Source organism: Perca flavescens, chromosome 7 (genome assembly GCF_004354835.1).
Source record: "Perca flavescens isolate YP-PL-M2 chromosome 7, PFLA_1.0, whole genome shotgun sequence".
Classification (NCBI taxonomy): Eukaryota; Metazoa; Chordata; class Actinopteri; order Perciformes; family Percidae; genus Perca; species Perca flavescens.
Window position 1 is genome coordinate 27888152 of NC_041337.1, and position 24497 is coordinate 27912648.

Below are 24497 nucleotides of genomic sequence, written 5' to 3' on the forward strand. Positions count from 1 at the left end.
ATTCTTAAAACATGTAAAGCAACAATGAAATTAGAGCCTAGTGAGAAAAGAAAAGTGAACAAAACTGTATAGCAAGACAGGAACTATTAAAATACAACAAAATAATAAAAAGACAAATCAAACATTAATATCTGAATGTGAAGAAATAGTATATACAGTATACATAGAATACAAACTGTTAGAGCCAATGTCATGCATTTAAATACTGACTTGTGTGCAAAGTCCTTGGGTGGCAGGGCAGCCTTGATGATTTCAAGAATCTTTGTGAGGTAAGGCTGGATTTCCGCCCTGACGGCCACTACCAGCAGCCCCAGGGCCTGGAAAGCTGACGTCCTCTCCTTCTCCTTCTTCAGACTGGCCAGCAGGTAGCCCATAGTGTCTGAGAGGTACTGGTCTGCACAGTGGATGAAACAAGTGCAAATGGTTAAACACAGAGGTAGGGCTTTGTATAGGCTGCAACACATGACCGTTGACACTGACTGGGAGAAACTACAAGCAATGTATTACTGCAAAGACGATTGAAATAAGGACAGAGGAGTCTAAAAAGTATTGGTCATGACCTCTTGTCCATAAACACCAAAAAGCCCTGTTGATATAGTGCTGGGAAAAATACATGGCTGCATGTTACTGTATTAAAGATGGATTCAACTGGATTACATTCAAACATTAACTTGTCCCACCTGTAAAGTTATTAGGCTGGAAGGCAGCAAGGCGTGGAAGGAGGTTGAGGATGGTCATCTGGATCAGAGGGTTCTTACTGGTTTTGTATTTCAGCACCCACCGACACACCTGGACAAAGCACATAATAAACGCTTGTGTCAACTATAATTTCTCTGGTGCTCCAAACTGCACTGGCCTTGTGTTGTTGACCTTATACACATACTTGTTGAATCTCTTCATGAGCCTGCTACAATGTTGTTGGAGCTAAGTATCATTATTTGTAACATGAGGTTTGAACTTCTTGACTGTCAAAAATTACATTTCTATTCAAAATGAGACTTTTGATGGAAAGATAACTTTCAGCTTACTAGTCCTATGAAGTGGTTTGTACTTGACCATCTTCATGGACTACTGGTCAGACAAAAGCCCTGGACAAATATAGAGCTGAAAAAACAAATTGAATTGAAAAAGGAAATAGTATTTCTTGTTTTCAATTTGTTCTCAAAGATACTTTAGACTACTTCTTCTCACATATCATATTTCAAAGTTATCTAAGACTTAGCAGCTCATACTAGCAACCAAAGCTGCATGCTGACTCCAAGACTAAAGTGAAGGCCACAGCGTGAGCCACTGTCGAAACCATCATTCTAACAGTCACAGACTAAGATATTGATTAACAATCATATCATCCCAAAGAGATATAAGGAGTGGACAAAGTAAACTTTATAAAATGATGTATGCCAAAATAACAACACCATACACTATGGTCTAAAATACACCACAGATTTAAAGGAATTCCCTCAAGGCGTTAGTGAGATATTGCCTTTACGAGAATGGTTCAGACGGACAACCCAAAAACAGGCATACAAACTATTTATTAACATAATAATTGTCAGATGAAGCAATTACCCAAACCAACTGTTGCATTCTGGGAAAGAAAAACAGACCTCTGCTCTAAAATCTACCTGGTCGAATCGTTCCTCCATCAGCTCACGGCAGTATCGACTCTCCACCAGCAAGCTCTTGGTAGGTGCCGGCGTGGCTCCGAAGCTGAGGTAGCCCTGAGGCGTGCTGTAGCCCAGCAGGCCCAGGAGGGCGTTTGACTGCTGTGGCTGCACCGACTGGAAGCTAGTAAAAGGTGTGATGTGTCGGGGCTTGGCTCCAAATCCCATCATCTCCTTGCAGTACTTATCATGGACCAGCTGCTGCTGCGTGATCTCCTCCATCTCCTCACGCATGCGCTGTCATAGACACAAGACAGTGAGAGGAATGTCTTGCTTGTGGATGTGAGAATGTTTCCACAGTGAATTGAGCCCTTACCTCTCCCTCCATGCTGCTGATGCGAACCAGCTCATTTAGGATCAGAAGAGCACCGTGGACCCTGTCGTCACGATTCATCCCTTTCTCTTTGGCCAAAGTCTCATCGAAGCCTTTCTCTGCCTCCTCAAAGGTTTGCTGTTACAGTAAAGACAAACATTCATGTTGCCTATTACAAGGACACACACGTTTTACCCTGGTAAATACATGTAGGGGAGATACTTCTTTAGGACGACAGAGTGGAATGTCTTACTTTGTACCACTGTGGTTTCTGCATTTCCTTGGTCTCCCTCTGTGTGGTGAGGATGAGAGAGGCTCGCAGTGCAGATACTGCCCCTTCTCGGATGGCCTGCTTGGGGTCCCATACTGCGTAAAAGATGTTGTCAAAGAAGGGCTGCACTTGCTGAAAGAAAAAGGTGGGTGCGCTCACAGCCAGCTCCCTCAACACCAACACCTAGGAAAGACAGGAAATAATTTTATAGCTGGTTATAATTGCCTTTTTTGAGTTTATTTCTTTCCAGTGTAAATATATGTCAATATTGTGATTTCAGAAATCACTCAGCACTTATTGTATTATTCCCGAGCTCTAAATTTCAGCACTTAAAAAGTGTGTGCAATGTTGCACATTTCAAGTAATTGTCATTGTGTGACCTTCAACTAACAACTTATACTTTAAAGCAAGCTTGGCAACCATAATCTCTTCTCTCCATGCTGATAAAATATCATCTTGAATTTGTTTTACCAAAACAATGTTATATTAACTAAAATTCTGTTTCTATTCACCATCAGTCAAGTCAAGGAAAATGCAGCGAAAAGACTGTGAAAGACGTGTTTGTACAAAAACTGTGGCACTTAAATGAAAGTACTACAGATATCTTTGTGATTATGATTACTCCTATAAGCATGAATGCATTTACACAATTGTATGCTTGCTCACATTACTGTAATCACATTATGACTAGATTGTTGGTATACATAACATAGCAAGAGTGTCTTCTAATTAGAGCTGCACTAGTTAACTGTATAGAAAATACACTTGTTTTATCAATCTAAGCTACACAATCTGGCTGCAAAACAGAACAGCATCTAAACTCAACCAACTAAGAAACTATCAGTTTGCCATTTTTTGGCATGAAATCAAACAAACATGAACATCAAAACTTTAAAAGGCTAATAAAGTTATTAGCAGCATTCGTGCCAATTATTTTGGTGGCTTTAAATATTTTCATAACTTCTGCTGATTCAGCATGAATGGCTGTCCAAAAAAACATCAGCGATCTTGGGGGCAGATCCTGACACTCATTCTTGTATCATCTGAAAACGATTTCCACATATTTGAAAATTTCCCAAGTTAGAAAATCCATCACAGAAAACCTACATTTGATTTGATCATCTTAGAATCCCTTCCCTGTGCACGGTTTTAATAAGAGACTCATCACTGCATCAGAGAATAGTTGCAGATAAGATAAACAAGGCCAGAGTGCATGTGTGTTACAGACTAACTAATCACTCACATCTACTGTTTAACAACTGACAAGCTCAAACACATCCACATCTTCTTGTTCGGTGTAAAGGACTTTTTAAGCTGTGACAGTAATTGGGGGTTCAGTGCCTTGCTCAGGGGCACCTTGGCAGTGCCCAGGAAGTGAAATGGCACCTCTCCAGCTACCAGTCCACACTCTGTACTTGAACCGGCGACCATCTGGTTCCGAAGCCAAGCCCCTATGGACTTAGCTACTGTCGCCCTCCAACCTATTTAAGCTAGGTTTAAAACTGTTACGTTTGTATTTTGACAAAGACAAAAACTAAGTTGATACTGAAGAAAAGTCTTTCTGCAAAAATTATGTATTAAAAAATTAGGTAAAGGGTAGAGCTGCAAAGATTAATCGATTAGTTGTCAACTCTTAAATTAATCGCCAACTATTTTTAAGATCGATTAGTCAGTTTGAGTAATTTTTTAAGACAAAAGTAAAAATTCTTTGATTCCAGCATCTTAAATGTGAAGTAGTTTCTTCTCTCCTCTGTGAAAGTAAACTGAATATCTTTGAGTTGTGGACAAAACAAGACATTTGAGGACGTCATCTTGGGCTTTTGGGAAACACTGATCCACATTTCTCACCATTTTAGAGACCAAACAACTAATCGAGAAAAAAAAAAAATCAACAGATTAATCGACTATGAAAATAATTGTTAGTTGCAGCCCTAGTAAGGGGGTATTTATTCTTTACTAGCTAAATTCAACACTGTCTCCTGAACAGCAATGAGTGAGTTCTCAATCCAGGGAAAGGTAGACCAGCCACAAATGTGCCTCGTACTGCTCTACAAAGTAAAACGAAAAAAGGCGACAGTGCAGTGGGACAACCTTGAGTCAAACTGTCCTACGCCCTCATCTTCACCACAGATAAACACCACCAAGAAGTGGTGGTATTTCAACAACAAATCCTGCTGTCTTCTAGTCACTTACTGCAGCATGGCGTCTGCCTTCATTTCTGTCTGCTCCCAGCCACTCCAGGGCCCTCTTCACCTCAAACTCCACATATTCAGCAGTAAAGGTGTCCCCAGCCATAGACAGGTGGCCCATGGCTTTAGAGGCCATCTCCATCACCACGGGGTCGCTGGAGGGGAGCAGGTTGCGCAGGTAATTGGCAAAGCGGCTGATCCTGGTGGCATTGCCTCCCTCGACTCCAATCAGACTCACTGGAACAAATGATTGAGTTACAGTAATATACAGTTTCTGTGTATACTATTATACACATTTTCATGTGACATATATCAAGAGCAGTAACTTATCTCAAGCTAATTCCACCAGACCTTATGTAAATCATACTTAAGTAAATCTGGCATGTCAATGTTTACAACTTACCAATGGCGAGAATCCCTCCTTTCTTCTCATTCACATCAGAGCTGGATACCAGCTCAAATATGTGGTGGTTTAACTCATCATAGAATGTAGTGGCTTCATCTTGGCTTAACTGTAGAAGGCACAAAAAAAACGTCAATAGGAAGAGTAAAATTGGTGACAGCAACTTGAACCGACGATGACAAAGTCAAAAACTATGTGTCCATATCCACTCTTGAAAGTGTAAAAAGCTCTCAACACTCATTCAGTATACAGTATATTGTAATTATAATCATCATGCCAGTTTTCTATTACATCCATGTGTATTTTGCTGTTACCTCTCTGAGCTCTGTAGTCACATAGTGCTGCAGATCTTTGGCAGATTTTGCTCTAGTGTCTTCATTTCGACTCTTCAGCCCACTGATAAACTGTTGCAGCACAGTGGCTGTGCCTGACATGATTACCATTTGGATGGCCTAATCTGCAAAGAGACAAATAACAAATTAAACATACCTTCACTAACACGTTCTTTGTTATCAAAAGAATTGCAACAAAGAAAAACATGGCAAGTATAAAGACCATGGAAAGAAAGAATATTTGTCCTGGGTTGTTTACACAGGTCAATGTTGTTGTTAGCTGACGTTACAGCTAGCTATTGTGTCTAGTTAACGATAGCTTGTGTAACAAATTGTCAACCTTGGTAATTAGCAACACACTGAGCAGAGACATTACACTAAACGAACGATAAATCATCTAACGTTATGCCACTAGTACAAAACGGACACGTCCAAGTGTTATAAATCAGGTACAGGCTAATTCAGAGCATCTTGAGCGCATCATGCTGGTTGTGTTAAGCTAATGTTAGCTATTGCTGTAGCAAAGCGTTAGTAAGATAGTAAAGTCGGTTTGTAACACTTACGTGTTTCTATTAATATGTCAGCCACTTAATTGCTATTTGGCTCTTGCAGAATATCTCTCATTGTACGACTATCTGGCTAGCACAGATAAATGCTAGCTAGCTATGGTATCGCTCTGTTGAGTTGGACCAGCTCCAGCAGGCTACATACAGCGAACTTCACAAGCGTTGTATTGCGTTGAGTGGCCTGCGCAGAGCTGAACGCATAGCTCAGATGTCCTTGACCTGTGGTCCTCACATTAAGGCACTTTACTCGAACATTTGTAGGATTTGTAATGACACCACATAAGTGAAAGCCTGAACGTGTCACAGCTAATGGACCTTTTTCAAGGCATTCAGATATATAAAAAAGAACAGGTGTTATTCATGTTATTAATATTAATAGCTGCACTCCATTTGGATGTTCTCACTCTGACATGGCTTTCTGAGACACTGCAAAGGAGACATTATTTGTGTTGTATTTGTGCTGTTATGTGCATTTCCTCTATAATATGTCAAAATGTCTGCTGTGAAAAGGGTATATAACAAAGGCTGGATTACCAAGAACCAGGGTACCAGAACTCCAAGGGTCCTAGAAGCAGGCCCGCAGGAATCAGGAATTATGGACAGGGCCAACATTTTCCAAGGCACTGCTTGGAGTTGCAGAGTGGCAGCCCCATCACTCTGACATCTCTTCACAACTATTGTGTGTGTGTGTGTGTGTGTGTGTGTGTGTGTGTGTGTGTGTGTGTGTGTGTGTGTGTGTAATAACAATAAAAACAAGAGGAATTAATAAAGTCAGTCTCTTCCTTAAATCTGAACAATTTAAGACTTTAATGTTAATTGTATCTTCCTACTGTATGTGCTTATATACATAAACTACCACACAGAACACCTGAGAGAGTAGGAGGAAGAGGGGATTAAGTGAGGCACAGCATCTTATATTTAACCCAAGGCCAACTAGCAGGTTCATTTTGTCCTGCTAATGTGTCTTTACCTATATAAATAAATAATTTTACTTATTATTTAACTATGTTTACTATGTAAGCAAATAAGTTTACCTATATAGTAAAAATAGTTAAATGATTTACAACCTCAAGGGGGAGACATTGTCCAGATATTCAACCAGCTTTTATTACTGAGAGGGACATATCTGATTGCATGGAGCTCTGTGTCTGAATGGTGACATTTACCACACTGCAACACACCAATTAGACCCATACCCTCATGTTTTTCACTTGTAGGAAATTAGCACCTAAATGTCAAATGCATTTTCATCCTCATCAAAATGAACCATAATTACCATCGTCTTTTACATTCCTAACATCATTAGTTTGAGGTCATGGTATGATAGATGTTTCCTCTTGCAAGCAAACATTTCAGCAACTCATTTAGCTATACCAGTGGTTCCCAGCCTGGGGTCTGGAGACATGAATGGTCCTTTAGGGAGCTCCAGGAGGTCCCGTGCAAAAAGGGGAGTGGTTTAATTTCAGGATAGATCAAATGTAAGCTATAATAAAGACTGGTTTAATAAAAGGTTTTCTTAAAGCAGTCAATTGAATGTGAGTCAAGCAGGGTATATTCTTAATGGGACCCTGTCGAAAACGTTTTTTTAAATGCTGAATTAAACACAAAGCACCATTTACTGAAAGTCTGATGAGCCCTTTATTTAGAGAACTATAATTTTACTTGAACTAAACTTTCTCTTTACACGCTTCGATAGAAAAGACCACCAATTAAGATGAAGGTTAAAACCACGCACAAACATCTGGTTTAAAGTAGTCTTGAAATAACCTGTATTCGAACTCTATTCAATTAATAAATGGCGGACTTGAATCACTCTGACACATATACAATATAACTGACTTCTGGCAATTAATGTGTTTGCTAAATGATAAAACTCTTCAAGGACAAATGAACCTAGGGATTAGGTTAATAACACATCGACCGATCTCTGGGCGCCATCTTGGGAAAACAGTCACGACCAGTCGAACGATGAATGCCGGGCTTGAGCTATGCTAATGGTTACTGGTTACACGCCGTTTGTTATCGTCTGTTATCCCAAGATGGCACCTGCATGTATACATGATCTGTACTGTCTTTATAAACTATCTTTTTAATAAACTGTCTGTACTCTTTACAAAGTCCTCAATGCTTCGGTTTACATGTAGAGACCCTTATTGTGCTACCGTGGAAGTGTGGTGCTGTTTTGAGCCTTGTTAGTGGTATAGAAATAGAAATTTCTTTTTACTTTACCTGTGCCCCAACGAGTAGCGATTTAAGCTAATTAGCAGTTTGTGCTAAAACTGGTTCGATTCGATTAGCATGAAAACATATCCCAGAGAACAGTCGACTTGGTACATGTGTTATTAACCCCTAGGTTCATTTTGCGCCGGATTTGTCCTTTAAGAGTTTCTTCTGTTGACCCCTGTATCTAGTAAAAAAAATAACATATTCGTAAATCTTTCTCCTAGGACTTCAGATTAATGGGTCTTCTTTTGCTTTTAAATACAATGTATACATGAATTAAATGGAGCACTTGAGGCAGTTCAGCATACTTGACAAAGTTGATGTACTTTCTGGGGTTGAACCCACATGGTTGAATGCACTTATTGTAAGTCGCTTTGGATAAAAGTGTTGTTATTGCAGAATTAATTGGTGTGTGATTTGGTAATTAACATGCAAAGTTACATAAAGTTAATTAAACTCCAATCAGTTGAGACAGTAACAGCCTGCAGCAGTGTGTGTTTCTGTGTGCGCATCACACGTGCAGATGTTGTTAATGTGTGCATGTGTGATGTGGTTTTGCAGAGGGAGGAGAAGCTAAAATAGAGCCTGGCAGCACACATACAGGACTTTACATGGAGAAAATGAGAAGGTGAGGGGGTGGGAAGTGAAATGTAACAATGCTAGGAAGGGCTGCAGATTCCCACGTTTGCACCCAAAGGCCCCTCTCTCAGGACTGACCGAGCCAGACCTATTTCACAGATGAGACATCAACTCACTCAATAGGCAACACTCACCTTTCTTTCAGACATGCGCTTTCATTGGGAAGTTTGAGTGTGTAGTGTGTGAGAGGGAGAGAAACAAGAAAGAGAGGGGGAGGGTGCTTTTTTGGGAGATGAAACACACATGCAGTCACTTGACTTCAGCACACACATAAACCACTCGAGTACCACAAATGCATGCACTCTTACAGCCACAAAGAGCTCTTGTCCTGACAGGCAGCCGGCCTCCTCTGTTAAGTGACAGACAGGATGTTGGGAGCACTTTCATCAGTCCGAGGCTTTGATTCTTCTGCCGTCGCTCCTGTTTATTTTCTGCTATGCATCCTCACTCAGCCGTGCTTTTGAAATATTTCCCTTATGATGTGATGGAGCCTGCCATCCTAGCTAGATTGAAGGAGGAGAGAGTGGGGAGGTTGAAAAGGTAAACTTACTCCTGCACTTACTCCTCCACCCACCTTATTCATCAACGATTCATCCATCCGTTAATCCTTCCCACCTTCTTCCTTCCCTCCCTCTGTCACGCACATTATGATTTACCCTCCACCACCCCATGTTCTTTTCCATTCCCCATTTCATTCCTCCACAGGTTCTCAATGATTTTTCTGAAGCAGAAGGAGGAATTTGGTATGAGTCACAGATTCCTGGGCAAGGATTCATAAGCTAACATCTGCTTCTAGATGCTGGGGGGGCGGCTCTCATCCTCTACTTGGCCACAACCCAGCACTGTATCCTGGCCTAATCTACCTACCTGCACAAGCCTATGGATATTTTCAGTATGGCATTTCAATAAAACTACTTTAGAAGCAAAAGTTGGTGATGGTTGTCCTACCATTTTTGGGTTGGATACCATTTAGGTGTCCGTGGAAGAATTCCTCAAAGCTATGATATTTCCCTCCAAACTACAGATGTGTTAATAAACCTGTGGAAAAGTAATTTTAGCCACCATGGCTGGCAGTCACATCTAAATTAAATCTGATATTAACACTATTACAAGCTATTCAGCTAATCAATACAGGAGCCACACACTATTTGTTTGCATCTGCTTCTACTAAGTTTATGTAACATAGTAAAAATAGCTAATTTAGACTTATACTGTGTGGTGTGACTAAGGTTAACAATGGAGGTAACAATCTTGGAGCAATGCATGAAGGCTCCCAAGTCGGGATAGCAGGAGGTTTCCCATTCATTCTGCAGACGTTGCATGAATGCGGCATGCATGGTCAGATTAAAATGTGCAAAATGGCTCAGAGACAACAGATTTATGGGTTTTCAATTACCTAATGCAACTGGACAGCCAAGTCTGCAGAAGAGGATCGAACCAAGTCTGCAGAAGAGGAAGCCATAATGATGCTGCACTTTCTTGTCACAGTGCTTAGTTTGTCTTCTGGCACAGTACTCAGCTCCCTGACTTAGGAAGGGCAGCTACACACACACACACACACATTGATTGTGTTTCCTTCCTTTGGCGAGACGTTTGGATCAAACACTAATCAATGAATCACAGTGCAGGGAAACCTAATGCCAGCTTATGGAAATTAGTTTTCTCTCTGACACTGAGTTCCTGAACATCAAAAAGTCTTTAATCAGGGAGCACTGACGCCTCTGGTTTACTGTAAAATGGTGTTGGTGTTTCAGTGGAGACATTACTTATGATTTCTACAACAGGCCACTGTCTTAGGTAATCCTGTTGTTATGGTGAGATCCAATATATCAAGCAGAAAGGAGATGACATTAATGGTGAATTGGAGTAGTCAATTTCACATCAAAATATATCTCATTACACATCTAACAACTGTATAGCCAACATTTACAGAATACAAAATCAGCTCAACAGTGGCGACTAAATCACTTGGGAGTCAGACAGGTTTTGATCTTGCCATTCATCTGCAGTGGTGTGGTTGTGGGCGTTCGCAGTGGACAAATTTCCTAATGGACTCTAGAGAGCGCCTGCCAAAGAGCAGGCTGGGAATGAATTAATGGTATACATTAGACGAAATAGCCATCGTTCAATTGTGGCCACTCTGCATCAACGAGCAGGAGCTGGGCAGGAGCAGATGGATGGAGAGGTCTCGTAACCAACTAATAGTAATGGAAGCTGGCTCGCTATCATTCTCTGCTACCCTGCCGTCAATATGGCCAGTAAACAGTTCACAGCTGGTTTCAAACATAATAGTTTTCAGGAAATTCATACTGACACATTTCATTTGACATTAACATTTTGTAACCCCAATTTTATGGATTTATTTTAGTTTAGAAAATTCCATATGACCTTGATTCTACTTTCATCTTATTATGTTTATGTGTGGCAACATTAAATACTCTCTAGGAGGCAATACAGTCACCATGTGTGGCATGAATGACCATTATCTGGGTCCTTATCTATAATGAATTAGACAGTCTACATGGTGTTCCTCACTGACACTGCTTTATCATGTCTCCACTCAAACTTATCTTTGGCAATCCATTCAAATAAGACAGATACTGATGGTGCTGGAGAACCTCAAGGACCAAAACTGGCATTTTCATTGGAAATGAACACAGAGAGACGTTTCATATTTGGGTATAAGAGACATAGAGAAAAAGGAGGTCCTGCATGAGTCCACATCCAATGCAGTAGACGTGTACCAGTTTGTCAACACTGTTGACACCGACAAGAAAAATTTCAGCACAGCTCAAACTGCAGACTTTCAAAAAAGTTAGAGAGAGAAAAAAGAAGGGGGAGAGGCTCCACAGAGCATTGAACTATCTAACATTCCAGTTAAATGCACAGGGATAAAACCAGGTGTGAAACCAACTATCCTGTTTAGACTTGACGCCGCAAAGCAGAGGGCCATCTGGCAAAATGTCTAAACACAATCTGTTTGCTGCAGCTCTTCTACCTCTACTGTTTGTCTCGGGAAAGTGGTGCTGCAGTTATAGGAATATAATTTGGCACAGGAAAACACCTAATTTTCCCCATAAACTTTCCATCTAGTCTGTAAGCACACAGCATGAAGATGACTATAGTTGCATTTGGAAATAAAATGCTCTAAAGTTTCTGTACTTTAGACTCTTCTTTTCCACAAGATAGCTGTAATACTAGCTTTGCACTAGTTGCATCAATGCTTAACATATAAACAGCAGAACTAAACACATCTGCAATGAATGAGTCCTGCAAACAATGTGCAATGACTAAAACATTCTAATGCTGTGAATGACAAACCGTACCTTGTTTGCAAAACCAATCAACTTTGAAGGAACATTCTACCAGACGATCTAATAACTCCAAAACTGATTTGAAATGTTCAGAAACACAAAATTGAAAAAGCAATTTTCTTATGCAAATGCAGTGAGCTGCTAGGCATTTCATATATGGCGGTTCGAAAAGGACCTGATGAAATTCCTACAGTTTCTCTGACACATAAGCAAATGTTAAAGGTCCCATGGCATGAAAATTTCACTTTATGAGGTGTTTTAACATTAATGTGCGTTCCCCCAGCCTGCCTATGGTCCCCCAGTGGCTAGAAATGGTGATAGGTATAAACCGAGCCCTGGGTATCCTGCTCTGCCTTTGAGAAAATGAAAGCTCAGATGGGCCGATCTGGAATCTTCTCCTTAGGAGTTCATAAGGAGCAAGGTTACCTCCCCTTTCTCTGCTTTGCCCGCCCAGAGAATTTAGCCCACCCATTAGAGAGAGACATCATGGCTTTCAAACGAGCAAAGTGGCAGTTGGTCAAGGCCACACCCCCACCCTCCACCTTGCCCCCTCCCCCCCTCCTCAGTAGCTACAGACACAGAAATGGCACATCCTAAAAAAAAGAAAGCTCATTGTGGGACTGCCTCTAGTCAGATACAGTATTAGGGGACCACTAAGGTCTATATAAAAACATCCAAAGAGCACCATGTCATGGGACCGTTAATGTCTGCCCTTATGGCAAGAATAATAAAGACAGAAGTAAAACCATCTGACAACCAAAACAGACTATAATTTATTCAGATTGTACTCTTGCTGCTCTGTTTCATAAAACTGAGGAAGGCTTCAAGCAAATCCTGTACAGCATATTTACATTTTCCTTGGCAAGCATAGATCTCCCTGCTCCTCTTTGTATAAAACTTCAACACGCAAACTCTGTGGATGATGCCTGAAGGTGTTCAGCCCGTTTTTGACCATTCATCATCGTGAATTGATGTTCAACCAAGGTCTTGGTCTGTAGTCCATACACATGACTGGTAAGTCATTCATTGCATGTTTAAGCAGGACATCACTCTTTCCTGTCATCCAATGGTCATCTTGGCTTAGGGATATTTATACTTTACCTATTTTATCTCGCTGTTTAAGTATATTTGCAAATGTCATACTGTAGTCATTATAGTTGATACCAAGGTGTGGTGGAGCACGGGTTGTAAAGCCAGGTCAGGTAACCTGTGTTGATCGATTTAAACCAGTAGCAAACTTTTTCTCCCGGTCATTGCTTTAATATGAAAAGGGTGATAGATTGAAGGAAACCAGGTCCAGTGTTGGCTTCAGATTATTATCAGCTCACTAGAGCCTCCAGGGGTCATTTAGAGGGTTAATGTGAACACAATGTATTTAATTGATTTATTCTTGGCACATAATGCATACACAAATAAGGCAGTGCTATTTATGCAATTGACAATGTAAATCCATGTGGTTTTGTAATAATAATAATGATTTAATTTGTTAGTTTACTGAATTAGATTTAATACACATGCAAATGTGTGTCTGCATGGAGTAAGGGAGATGTTAGGCTATATTCAGATCAAAATCCAGTCCTCAACCTTTTAAAACAATTAAGTAAAAAGACAAGGTGAAGTGAAAGTGAAACTTCCAAAAAACATAGGCGTGTTGCCAAGGCACCTTAACATTTTGACTGTGTTTGTCTTTGGCACAAAGTGGTTTGGAAACAACCTTGTCAAGGCTGCAATTATGTTCACTGATGCGTTTAATGTCTTGTATCACTGATATTACTCACATAGAAATCTGTGTATGGATTCATGCATGCATACACATAAACAGACAACAAACACAGCCATAATGACATTCATTTCAAAATGCAGATGAGTTTTGTCGCACAGTGACAGCAGAGAGAGGGCAGGCTGTACTGTAGGAAACTGGACACCATGTCTGTCCATTGAAGCGGATAGATGCCAGGCAGGCGAGGCTCGCTCCTCTGTTCTCATGCTTATACCTGATAAAGGGGCCTGTCCTCTGGAAAAACAAAAGGGCTACAGCAGCCTCATTTGATAACGCTGGAATGTCTCAGTGTATGTGTGTACAGAAGTGTATCGCTGTGTTGCATGTTGGGCAATGCTAAGTTTGAGAGTGCCTGCACATTATCTATAAGAGCTAGGTAAAACACACCATTGTAAATGAACACACATGATCAGGACAAAGGATGTTGAAACAGTGGATAAAATTGAATGCCAAGACGTGGAATAACTTTAGCAGGAGTGGTGCATTGTAGCACGCACTGTAAGGTATCACGTACATAACTTGAACACAAGCCAAAAGATTGGATAAGTTTTCGATACTGCACTGCACAGTGATTCTCTGACCGGCCGTGATGCAGCGATACCCAGGGGTGCAACCATGCAGCTGCTTCTTGGTGAAATGCAGCCCCCGGCTTTGCATACAATTTGGCTGCTAATGTTGCATCTCGGGTTACACCTCTTTCTTTCCAATGACACACGTCTGAAAACACAGTCAACTCTTTCCAGCTGCGATGGGTTCCTCTATGTAAGCCACCAACATAAGTATAACTTATCAGAATAGATTATAATAAAAGACTCCATCTGGATCCATTATTGTCATAACTGTGAAAAGTACAGATTTGCTGCTGTGGGGTTTTTGAGGCCAAGATCAGTATGACATAAAATGTGACCCTTCTCTTGCCAAATATTGTTTAAAATAGACCAACTAGCTTTGCAAAAACTGTCAAAAGGTGTTGTTACAAGACGGCACTTTAGTCATCAAGTGGCTCTTTACCAACTGAGATTGTTGACTCAAAGTGTAGGCAGATGCAGTTACAGGAGATAAAGAGAAAATGGGGAGCAAAGACATGAACCTACATTTTCTTAGAGGGGATTAACTTTCTGACATGGAGGTGTACTGGAAAAGAGTATGTATTATTTTTCTTGGACTTCTCTTGTGACACGTCTTTTTACAAAGAGCCTTTGAAATTTTTTCTTTCGTTCAAATGCTTGTTAAAGCTTGTTAACTCTCTGGGGCTTTTCTGTTGAAATATTTGTGGGATGCAGAGAGCTGTCAGGAGAAAACCGGACCAGGGGAGACGTGATCGTTCCTGTGTTACAATAATCGTGTTTTGTATCCACAGAGAAAGACAACTGATAATCTACAATGGTGCTTATGTCGGTCTCAAGGACGTTTTACAGAAAATTACATAAGGCTAAAAATGCCACCTGCCTCTGACAAATTTTTGCACTCTGCATATGTATTTTTAATATTTATATTATAAATGTATATATAATATATATAATATTGTACAGTATATGTTTTAATGGTTCATACACATATTTACCAAAGGAATAAAAATAAGCTTTATAAACAACTTTTATAATTTGGGGTAAAGAATAAATTTTCTGTGGATTCAAGCAAAGAGCAGGACACAAACTAGAATAGAAATAGAATGAGAGTAGAACGGACATTCCCATTTAAATCAACATAGTAGGAGGGTAGATGCTGGATCATATTCCAATGACCACGGCAAACGTTCTACTCTCATTCTATTTGTATGACAAATCACTGCTGCAAACTTTCACTTCACTTTCAGCTTCTTTATCATTCAACTGCAGCATTAACAGTTTTTATGTCTTCTTTTTTGGCCACTGTGGAAGCAAGCTATAAACTCAACATCACTTCACGTTATAAAATTGTCATGGTGGTGCAGTTAGCAAACAACTGCCTTACACATCCAGCAGTCATGTAACAACATTAAGTGTTTCTGGTCACCTGATAAATGTAAGTTTCACATCCAATCCTTTTTTTTTGCTCTGTTTTACCAAAGCATTTCTAATAAGTAGTAGATGGGCTTTGGTTTTACCAACTCCTGACGGAAATGTTGATTAGCTGCTAACTGCTATCTGCTAACTGCTTCACATGCTAACGTTAGTGACTAGCTTGTCTGTCTGGTGTTTCGTGCTGGGCAGGTGGTGTATGATGGATTAAAAGGATCTTTTTGGTTAAAACAGCTGCCTGCAGCAATGGGAAACAGGGCTGATGAGAGCGACTGAAGCAAATGTCTGGGACCGAAAATCTAAACAATGAGCTAAAAGATGCTAATGCTAAAGTAAAGTGAACTTGTGGGTTTGTCACTACAAGCCTTAACAGTAACATTTCATGGTACACAGTCATTTAATCCAATGTACGAAATGTAAAAAAGTAATTAGTTCTTAAAGCAAATTAGTAAAAAGCTTTAAAAAATATGAGGGAAATAATAGTTCTTACTATAATACTTTACAGAACATCCATTTTATCGTCTGTAGGCTACTTAGTGTGTTGAGAAGAAAATTTCACTGAATGGTTGTACCCCTAAACACCCTCATTACTGTTTTCTTAAACCACAAGCAAAGAAAGAGCTGGGTTTGTCAAAAAATGACAGCACCAATACCAAAATACAGCTACATTAAAAATGATTTATAATATCATGCAGTGGAAATATTTTGGTGTTTGGATGTACTCTTGTTCAAACTAGTCATTACTACTATAACATTAAGCTCATTTAGATCTGGAAGCCAATGAAAATGCTATTTAAAACCAAAAGTCGGTGTGCCATATACTTTCAGTGGTTCCGCTTCAGGTCGTACAGCCAAATTATCGTCACAGATTATGTAATTTGTTGATTTGAGAGCTTATTTGTGTTTGAATAATATTGATGTCAGTGTACCTGCCCGGAGAAATAGTGTGTGATGACTGTGTTCTCTTGTAATAATTTAATCAACACATTTAATTCTCACCTGATCTGAATGAAAACTGCACTAATAAACATAGTTTTTCATTCAAAAGATGGTTTTCTATTTGGGTTAACTCAGCTGTCAAAGCTGAGGCCTACTTGAACAAATTTCTGCAAATAGCCTATCCTCTCTAGCAACTGTGCATAACCAAGCCTGTCATTTCCCCAGGAATAGAAGGGTAGTTAAAATTACAGCTTTTGAAGAGTGGAAATTTACGCACTGTCTGTTTTTAAATAAGAGCTCTAACAAAATAGCCATATGGTAACATTTACTGATTTAAACATGGGAAGTTTTACAATAAGGTAAAACCTTTAATAATATATGATATATTGTGAGTTTAGCATCCACCTATTCGGCTGTAGAGTTCAGTCTACATGGATTTTTCAGGCACTGTCCAAGACCCTAAAAATGAGAAAAACACATCTGATAAAGGTTTAAGCTAAAGCCTACGTTTTCAAATGGTATGACATTGGATAATGCAAATTTAGTCCTTTGGAATTTTTTAATGACAAATTCAAGTTTAAATGTTAGAGTATGCAATGTTTGAAAGCTCATGGATTTTTTGGCAACTTGAAGTCAGTGAAACAAGCTGTAAACTTATATTATTGCCTTATAAGGTTATTATGACAGCAAACAGTTCCCTATTTACACATCCATCAGACACACAGTAACATTAATTTGAAGTCATGTGTCTGGTGCAATATTTACTTGACTTTTATCTCTGTTTTGGTCTCCACTAACTCCTTAGAAAACAGCTGCCTCTTTAGCTGTTAAGTGCTTCACTGAGTTCACCAGGTAGCTGCAAACTGTCCACTGCTTGGTGCTTATCATTGCTCTGAAAACAGCTGCCTGCTTTTGCTTGAAAAGAGGTAGAAGAGAGCTGCGAGACTGAACAAAACAGTAAAGTTGCATGCTGTCAAACCAAAACAATCAACTGAAAGATGCTAAAACGCTACAGCTGAGAGAAACGGCAGGGTCATAATGCCCTGTGGGGTTTGTCACTATGAGCAACAGCTTTGACATTGGATTTACATTGTCACATCGGCAGAAAAGGCAGTCGGATTGATAATTCGGCTCCCGCCGGTCCAAAAAGTGCCTCGGAACATAGCATACGGTACGTTCTGGTCACGGAACACACCAAACCAGACTTGCCAGACTGTCCGACGGACGATAATTGGGTTGGTGTGTCAGCGCCTTTACCTCTGAGCCACAGTCACATAGCCTACCTGAAAACTATGTCTAGATTCGGGAAAAAACAAACAAGTATTTAGGTCCAATACTCTTTTAAAGCTGGATTACACTGGTACCGGTAATATTACAAGACAAAATCTATTCTTTAACAATATAATCACTGTGATAGACAACAATAAATATTGGTCATCTTTTATTATTGGTTAAGGACTTCACAATCTGAAACAATGAGTTTAGAACGTGAAGGGCGGCATGCCTTCTTAAAAGTAAATGTAAAGGCGCTGACACACCAACCAGTCGGACTCAGTGGCCAATCTGATTGGTGGAGTGCTAACCCGGAAATGACGAGCAGGATAAGCGTGACTAACGCCTCTCAAAATCTGACGAAAATCTTTTAAACTGACCTTTGTCGATCTGAAATGAAGACAGATTCAGCAACTGCATGGCCCATTTCTCGCTTAAAATGTTTTCAAAAACATGTTTCGGGTTGGTGTGTCGGAGCCTTAACTCATGTCGATGATAAAGTACTCCTACAGGCCCTGATACACCAAGACGACCGTCGGCCCAACTAGGAACAACTAGTTTGTGCGGTGTGTCCCGCACCGTCGCCAAGCATCAGCCTTTTTTTCGATGGAAAACGAGAGTGAGGAACACAAACAAACGACTGTGAGAGCCACACACAAGGCTTCTTTCATTTTTCATCTCATCTGAGCAATCCAATACACTAAGGGACCTGTCAAAACAGGTCAAAAATTACATTGGAATGTTTCTTCTAAAAAACACGCAGGTTCAAACGATTAGAATAACTATTTTTGCACATTATGTCCATAAGATGGCAAACGTACAAGAAGATATACATATGCTCACATAGACGAGATAAATGATGGTCTATACATCCACGACATCATTGTTCATCAGCGCAACTTTGTAGACCCCGATGGCCCCACAGTCCACCAGTTCCACCACTCTTCATACATCCATAGGCGACGTCACAGTCGGCCTTCGTCGCCACTAGTCCCCGGCCATCGGCTTGGTGTGTCAGGGTCTTAAAACCTTTAACATTTTGAGTTCTGCTTCCTCCTGCCTGGTAAGTCTGAGGGAAGTCAGTGACATCATACATCTAACTTTGAACTTAACTATGAGCTCAGTCTTGTTTTGTTTCATGATGTGATGTTTCAAATATCTAACAGTGCTGTTATGAAATAGATCATTTCGGCTAGAGGTAGGCTCCTGCATGACTAGCCTACATACCCTGCACACTGATGATGACCCATCTAATGGATATCAAATTTACAATCAACACTGCAATGAATCTGCATAGAGGCTATCATATGCGATTCCCACCTGCTTCTGCTTTGTGCATCTGCAAGATCTGTGGGAACTACAGCTGATGAGATCCGGATGTAAAGACACTGTCTGTCCGACTGGGGGCGACGTTGGACAGCCACTTTCTGCATGCATCTCAGCGCGCAGAACCCCCCCGACCACCACCCACACTTCACTTGTGGGGATCAGCAATTCAGATCGCATGCAAAACCAGGAGCGTCACTGTGCATGTGTGTGTGCGTGTGTGTGTGTGTGTGTGTGTGAGAGAGAGAGAGGAAAAGAGAGAGGGAGAGAGAAGTGCAGTTGCATTCCTGGAGAGAGATCCCTGCCCCTTCCTCCTCCTTCCACTCTTCTTCCCTCCTGGTCTCTCAGCCGGCGGCGGCAGAGAGGGATTTTCAACCCGGGCTGTAGATGCGGCTAACAGGGCTGCAGAGTGAAAGTGACACCGGTAGTCCGTAGGGAAGTTGTGAAAAGGAGCACGTTTTAAACGCATTCGAAAGACTTTGGAGTTTCTACTCGGGCGCTGCTAAATTTAATTTGAAGAAAGTTTACTTTTTGGGTGGTCATGGGTTGCCAGCGGACACTCGCGGCCGGCCGGACAGCGCTGCTTCTGGCTGGGCTGCTCGTGGCTCTGTGGCACCGCTGCGCCGCAAGTTGCCCCGAGAGAGACTTGGAGGACAGGGAAGAGGAGGCCAACATAGTTCTGACCGGCACCGTGGACGAAATAATTAACATGGACCCGGTGCATAATACCTATTCTTGCAAGGTAAGTCATTTTATGTGGTTTCTGTAACGATCAAGTGAAGTATCCGCAGGAGTGCATCGCTTCAAGAGAAAGACACCTGCTCCATGCACGGAATAGGGTTTAAGTGGACTATTAGAAGTCACATTATCCCTTTAATAGGCCCTAACGTTACCTTTACTCTCGTGTAGCTGATGGAAGCCATTACCACCGAGTTTCTAGTCACACTCTCAAAGGCATCAACAGCTTGCCTGAAAAACATTTTACAAACTCATTCATCCAGAAGCCTTTGGCAGCGGTTACATGGACTCTGACAGTCAATCCACTTTGCCTTCCGAAATAGATAGATGTTTGTTTTTTTATTTCCACTTACCAATTATATAGCTACAAGGGAGGCCTAACCAACCTTGTAATCATGCCTAACATGCTGCAGTAAGAGAGTGGCCCCTGGCTGTAGCTCTCACTTGATTTCTAGTCATAAATGTTGAAAACATGCAACTTAATTTGCCAGTGGCTGCAAAGGTGATATTCTGAATCATGATTGATTCTGTGGTGTGGCTGACAAGTGCCATCCCTAGCTAGAGATGTGTGACTTGTGGTTATAACAGTAATGCCCCTTGTGATTTAAAAAAAAGTCCAAAACATGTAATAAGATAACTGAAATGCCACAGAAACACTTGGAGCACCCAGTACAGTAGTTTGTGATTGTAGGAGACAATAACATATTTTTCGATCTCAGAAGAGAGCACTGAAAAGTGCTGCAAGGTGTGCCCAAAGCAATACAGATGCATAGTCATTAGCCACTCATGTGAAACCTGTGTGTGATAGACCTGAAACTGTAAAATTTCCCATTCTCTCATTGCCACAGGAACATTATGTCTCTGACTAATGGACCACATAATGGCGCATGATGAAAAAACAAAACATCCACTGTTCCACAAATAAGCACATTTTCAGTCAGGATGCAGCCTTCTTCTGTCCTCCTCATTCCATAGCCATTATCACGAAACTAACTTTTCACATCATCATGGATGTGTTTAGAGTGATCCACTCTATAATCTGTCAAAATAAACAGCTGGGTGTTTGGTCAGCTCTCTCGCTGCTCTTTGCCTCAGCAGCAACATGCTTCCTGTCTGCCGGTGAATCAGCGGAGTAGATTAGAGGCACACAGCTCTCCCTCTGGAAACAGAAACCACCACCAAGCCTTGAAATAAGACAAGGTGGCTAACATGTAGCGGAAGGGGCGAGCTTTCTCATGACTTTGCATAGAAGACTTTGCTGCACTTCCTGTGATGCACTATGATCTATGAGTGCATGCTGTGTTTTAAATAACGTTTTCAAGTGGCTGGACATAAGCTGTATCTGGAACTTTTGTATTAGGATTTATTCTAGTGGTAATAATCTCTTAAGAATCACTGTTATAAGACAACATGGGGGATGTTTTTGGTTGCACAGGTGTAAATAACATTCTCTAATAAAGATTTGAACAGTAAAGTCGGAGAAACAACTTTCATCACAAAAACATGTATGCATTGATTCAGATGGTCCAGATGTTGACAGGGGCCCCAGGTCTTTAACAGCACCCTTGTGAATACTTAAAATAAAAATGGGATATATGTTTTTGGTTTTGACAAAATGCCAAAGAGTGTGCTGTCTTTCTGTCATTGCCTCAAAGGTCAGGGTGTGGCGCTACTTGAAAGGGAAGACCAACGTCAACCGCGAAATTCTCCTGGACGGTGGCAACAAGTTGATGATCGGCGGCTTTGGCAACCCCGGGATCTGCGACAACCAGGTAGCCACGGGCGACACACGCATATTCTTTCTCAACCCTGCCCCGGAGGCCATGGGTCCAGAACACAAGAACGAACTTATGCTCAACTCAAGTCTGATGAGGATTACCCTGCGCAACCTGGAGGACGTGGAGCACTGCGTGGAAGGTAAGCAGCCAATTTTTTTTGTGAATGGAATAAGACCTATATCTTTTATGGGATGGAACACCACACCACATTTTATTGGGGGGTCTAAAAAAAGTAATTTGAAATATGATAAACATGTATAGGAGTTCATTTTTAAGCCTATCAAGGCTTATCATTGCTATTTGATGAGTCAAATTGCTGTGACTTCTATGTTGTCTTACCTGTGAGTAATAGTAAATCACTTAAAGCAGCAAGGATTTTATACACCGCTGGCTGCTGAAATTACATAGCCTCAGGCTCACAGTGTCAAAATTTTCCCAGAACTGAAGTACACCTGAGTCATTTTTAGGAGCTTTGTTGCCATGGTGAAGCTCCAACACATTAAGGACATGGGTTAAGTAGTTAAGCGATGATTCCCAACCTTTGCACCCTGTAACTGTGCCAATTTATTAAGTCAGGGGTAAAACTGAAACACTTACTGTACACACACATGCTACATGACGTGGGAGCTTTACGGGGCAATGCAGGTCCAAACCGTTTTAACTTACAGAGAGACAAAGACTGCAACAGCAGAAGCAGGTGATGAATGGACGGATCAAACTTGCCCACACACGCTTTAAAAAATAGTTTTCTAGGAGCTTTTCAATTTGGGATGAATGATGTGTTGTTGTTTCTTCTATTGATTTGTGTACCACAACTTTAGCATTTAAAAGAGAGAATGACATACTTTTATGAGTCCTTTTTTGGTTGAGAAGTAATTTGTCCAAACCATACAGCCATGACTAATAAATCTCAGCATGTACCGTGACTGTGAGACTGTAGCAGCCTCTGCCCCCATTGCCAGTGATCAGTAAGCTTGCTGCTGTTTAACTTTTACTGGTGCCTGACAATGTTGGCAGCTGTTCAAAGTTTGAATCAAACACTTACCGGTAGCACCGGGGCAAAATGAATCCGAGCACGAATCACCTTACAGAAAGGCTTTCTTGGGCAATCAGTGTTTCAGAGTTGTAGGGTCTATAGCTTGGGTACTTTCAGCTAAACATTTCTGGGTGGCAGGATGTTCCAATGGATGGAGCTTGTTTGCAGTGTTAAGTTGCATTTGGCACACACATAAAACTTCTTCTGTTTGTCTGTCCAGGCACGAAACACTGCACTGCTAACCTTTTTATTCACCCCCACTTTTCTTCTTTTTGGACTCCTGTTGTGGAAAGGGGAGTTTCTTGGCTCTGACAAACTTTCTAGAATGTGCGCTTTTTGTTTCGGGGCTTTGTACTTGAAGAGGGGTTACTTCACATAACCTGATTTTCTCATATCACCTTACAAAAGAATAGTAAGGAAATACTTGAAGAAGTCATCAGGCAAAAGTTAGACAGAAATCATGTTTTAAGACCTTTGAGAGAACTGAACATTTTTCTATGGAAGCTCAGGAACTTCTTATGCATTGACTGAAAAAGTAGGTCTGGGTATCGATACAAATACTGTGATTTCAATCACAGTTCCTGAACGATAGGGCTGCTCTCTCTTAGTCGATTAGTCGACTAATCGGTCGTTTTGGTCTTAGTCAACTTAGATTTCTTTAGTCGTTTAGTCATGTTTGATGCTTTTTTCACGTTGAATGACTTATTTCCAAGAAACGTACGAGCACATCTCTGGTAAACACAAGAATTAAAGTGGTGCTTTTGCATGACTCTTTGCGGAGAAACTCAGATTTACAGATCTGTCGATTAAATCAACTAATCGATTAGTCGATACAATTGAATGAGTGTTAGTCGACTAAGAATTTCTTTAATCGAGCACAGCCCTACATACCAGTTTTATAAGATCCATTTTAGCAAAAAGAAATTACATTACACATTAGGGCACAAATCTTTTTTATCTATTTTTCAACTTCTATTTTGCAACGCAGTTTTTCCTGCGTGTCTCTACGACATGTAACGTTAGACAGCCAATCACCAGCAATATTAGATCTTGGTAGTGGTAGAGGCATGCTGCATGCTTATTGGCTCACTGACGCTAATGAGATTTGCTCCTTAGGTATTGAAATTTGGTATTGAATGACGAGGCGTTTTTTGATACTCGATACTAAGGAGGCAATTCGGTCGGTGGCTAAAAGGTATTGAATTCGGTACCCAGCCCTACCAATAAATAATATCCTGGGACAATTGTCAGGTTCAGCCCCTTAATGAAATCCGTATTTGTTTTTTGGGGAGTGAAATTGTCGTCGATAATTAACTTGCATGCCTCCATCCGGTAGAGAATGAGCTTAAAAGGCTTGTTCCAGCGCAGAGTTTTAATTAAGAGAGTCAAGTTAGATCCCATCCGTTCCGTGCAACCACTACCCCCGGAGACTGTGGGATGTCAGTGCAGCGGGACAAGACTCTACCTGCCGCAGTACTCATTGTACCCTCCTCTGCTTTCTCCTCATTCTTGACATTTTCGATAGCTAGGATAGACTCAGGAATGCCTGGCAGAGAGCTAGGCGGGGAGGCGCGTTGTCTGAGGTGGAAGAAAAAGACTTTGTGTGAACTCCTTGCCACCAAGAGTTTTGAAGGACACGAAGGAAAATAAGATGATCAATGTAAAACGAGGGAAAAACAAAGGAATCTTTTGTACATGTGAGGATGCGGAACAT

The 24497-nt window shown here is 40.9% G+C and overlaps 2 protein-coding genes across 3 annotated transcripts in view; one reads left to right on the forward strand and one right to left on the reverse strand.

Annotated features, from left to right (window-relative positions):
- mtor (mechanistic target of rapamycin kinase) overlaps positions 1 to 5951 on the reverse strand; it is a 98519-nt gene extending 92568 nt beyond the window's left edge. The window contains exons 1-9 of one of the 2 annotated variants that reach the window (XM_028581977.1): positions 5736 to 5951; positions 5155 to 5297; positions 4841 to 4949; positions 4442 to 4674; positions 2231 to 2431; positions 1981 to 2115; positions 1626 to 1901; positions 681 to 789; positions 211 to 394 (exon numbers count right to left, since the gene is read on the reverse strand). In XM_028581977.1, the coding sequence (XP_028437778.1) occupies positions 211 to 394; positions 681 to 789; positions 1626 to 1901; positions 1981 to 2115; positions 2231 to 2431; positions 4442 to 4674; positions 4841 to 4949; positions 5155 to 5283 (1376 nt within the window). In that variant the 5' untranslated portion in view covers positions 5284 to 5297; positions 5736 to 5951. Of the gene's footprint in view, positions 1 to 210; positions 395 to 680; positions 790 to 1625; positions 1902 to 1980; positions 2116 to 2230; positions 2432 to 4441; positions 4675 to 4840; positions 4950 to 5154; positions 5298 to 5735 lie in introns of those variants that run through there. The other variant, XM_028581978.1, reaches the window with a different exon arrangement.
- A 13536-nt stretch (positions 5952 to 19487) lies between these two features.
- Positions 19488 to 24497, forward strand: part of agrn (agrin) — a 269255-nt gene continuing 264245 nt past the window's right edge. The window contains exons 1-2 of the mRNA XM_028582096.1: positions 19488 to 19973; positions 21625 to 21886. Coding sequence (XP_028437897.1) covers positions 19773 to 19973; positions 21625 to 21886 — 463 coding nt within the window. The 5' untranslated portion in view covers positions 19488 to 19772. The remainder of the gene's footprint in view (positions 19974 to 21624; positions 21887 to 24497) is intronic.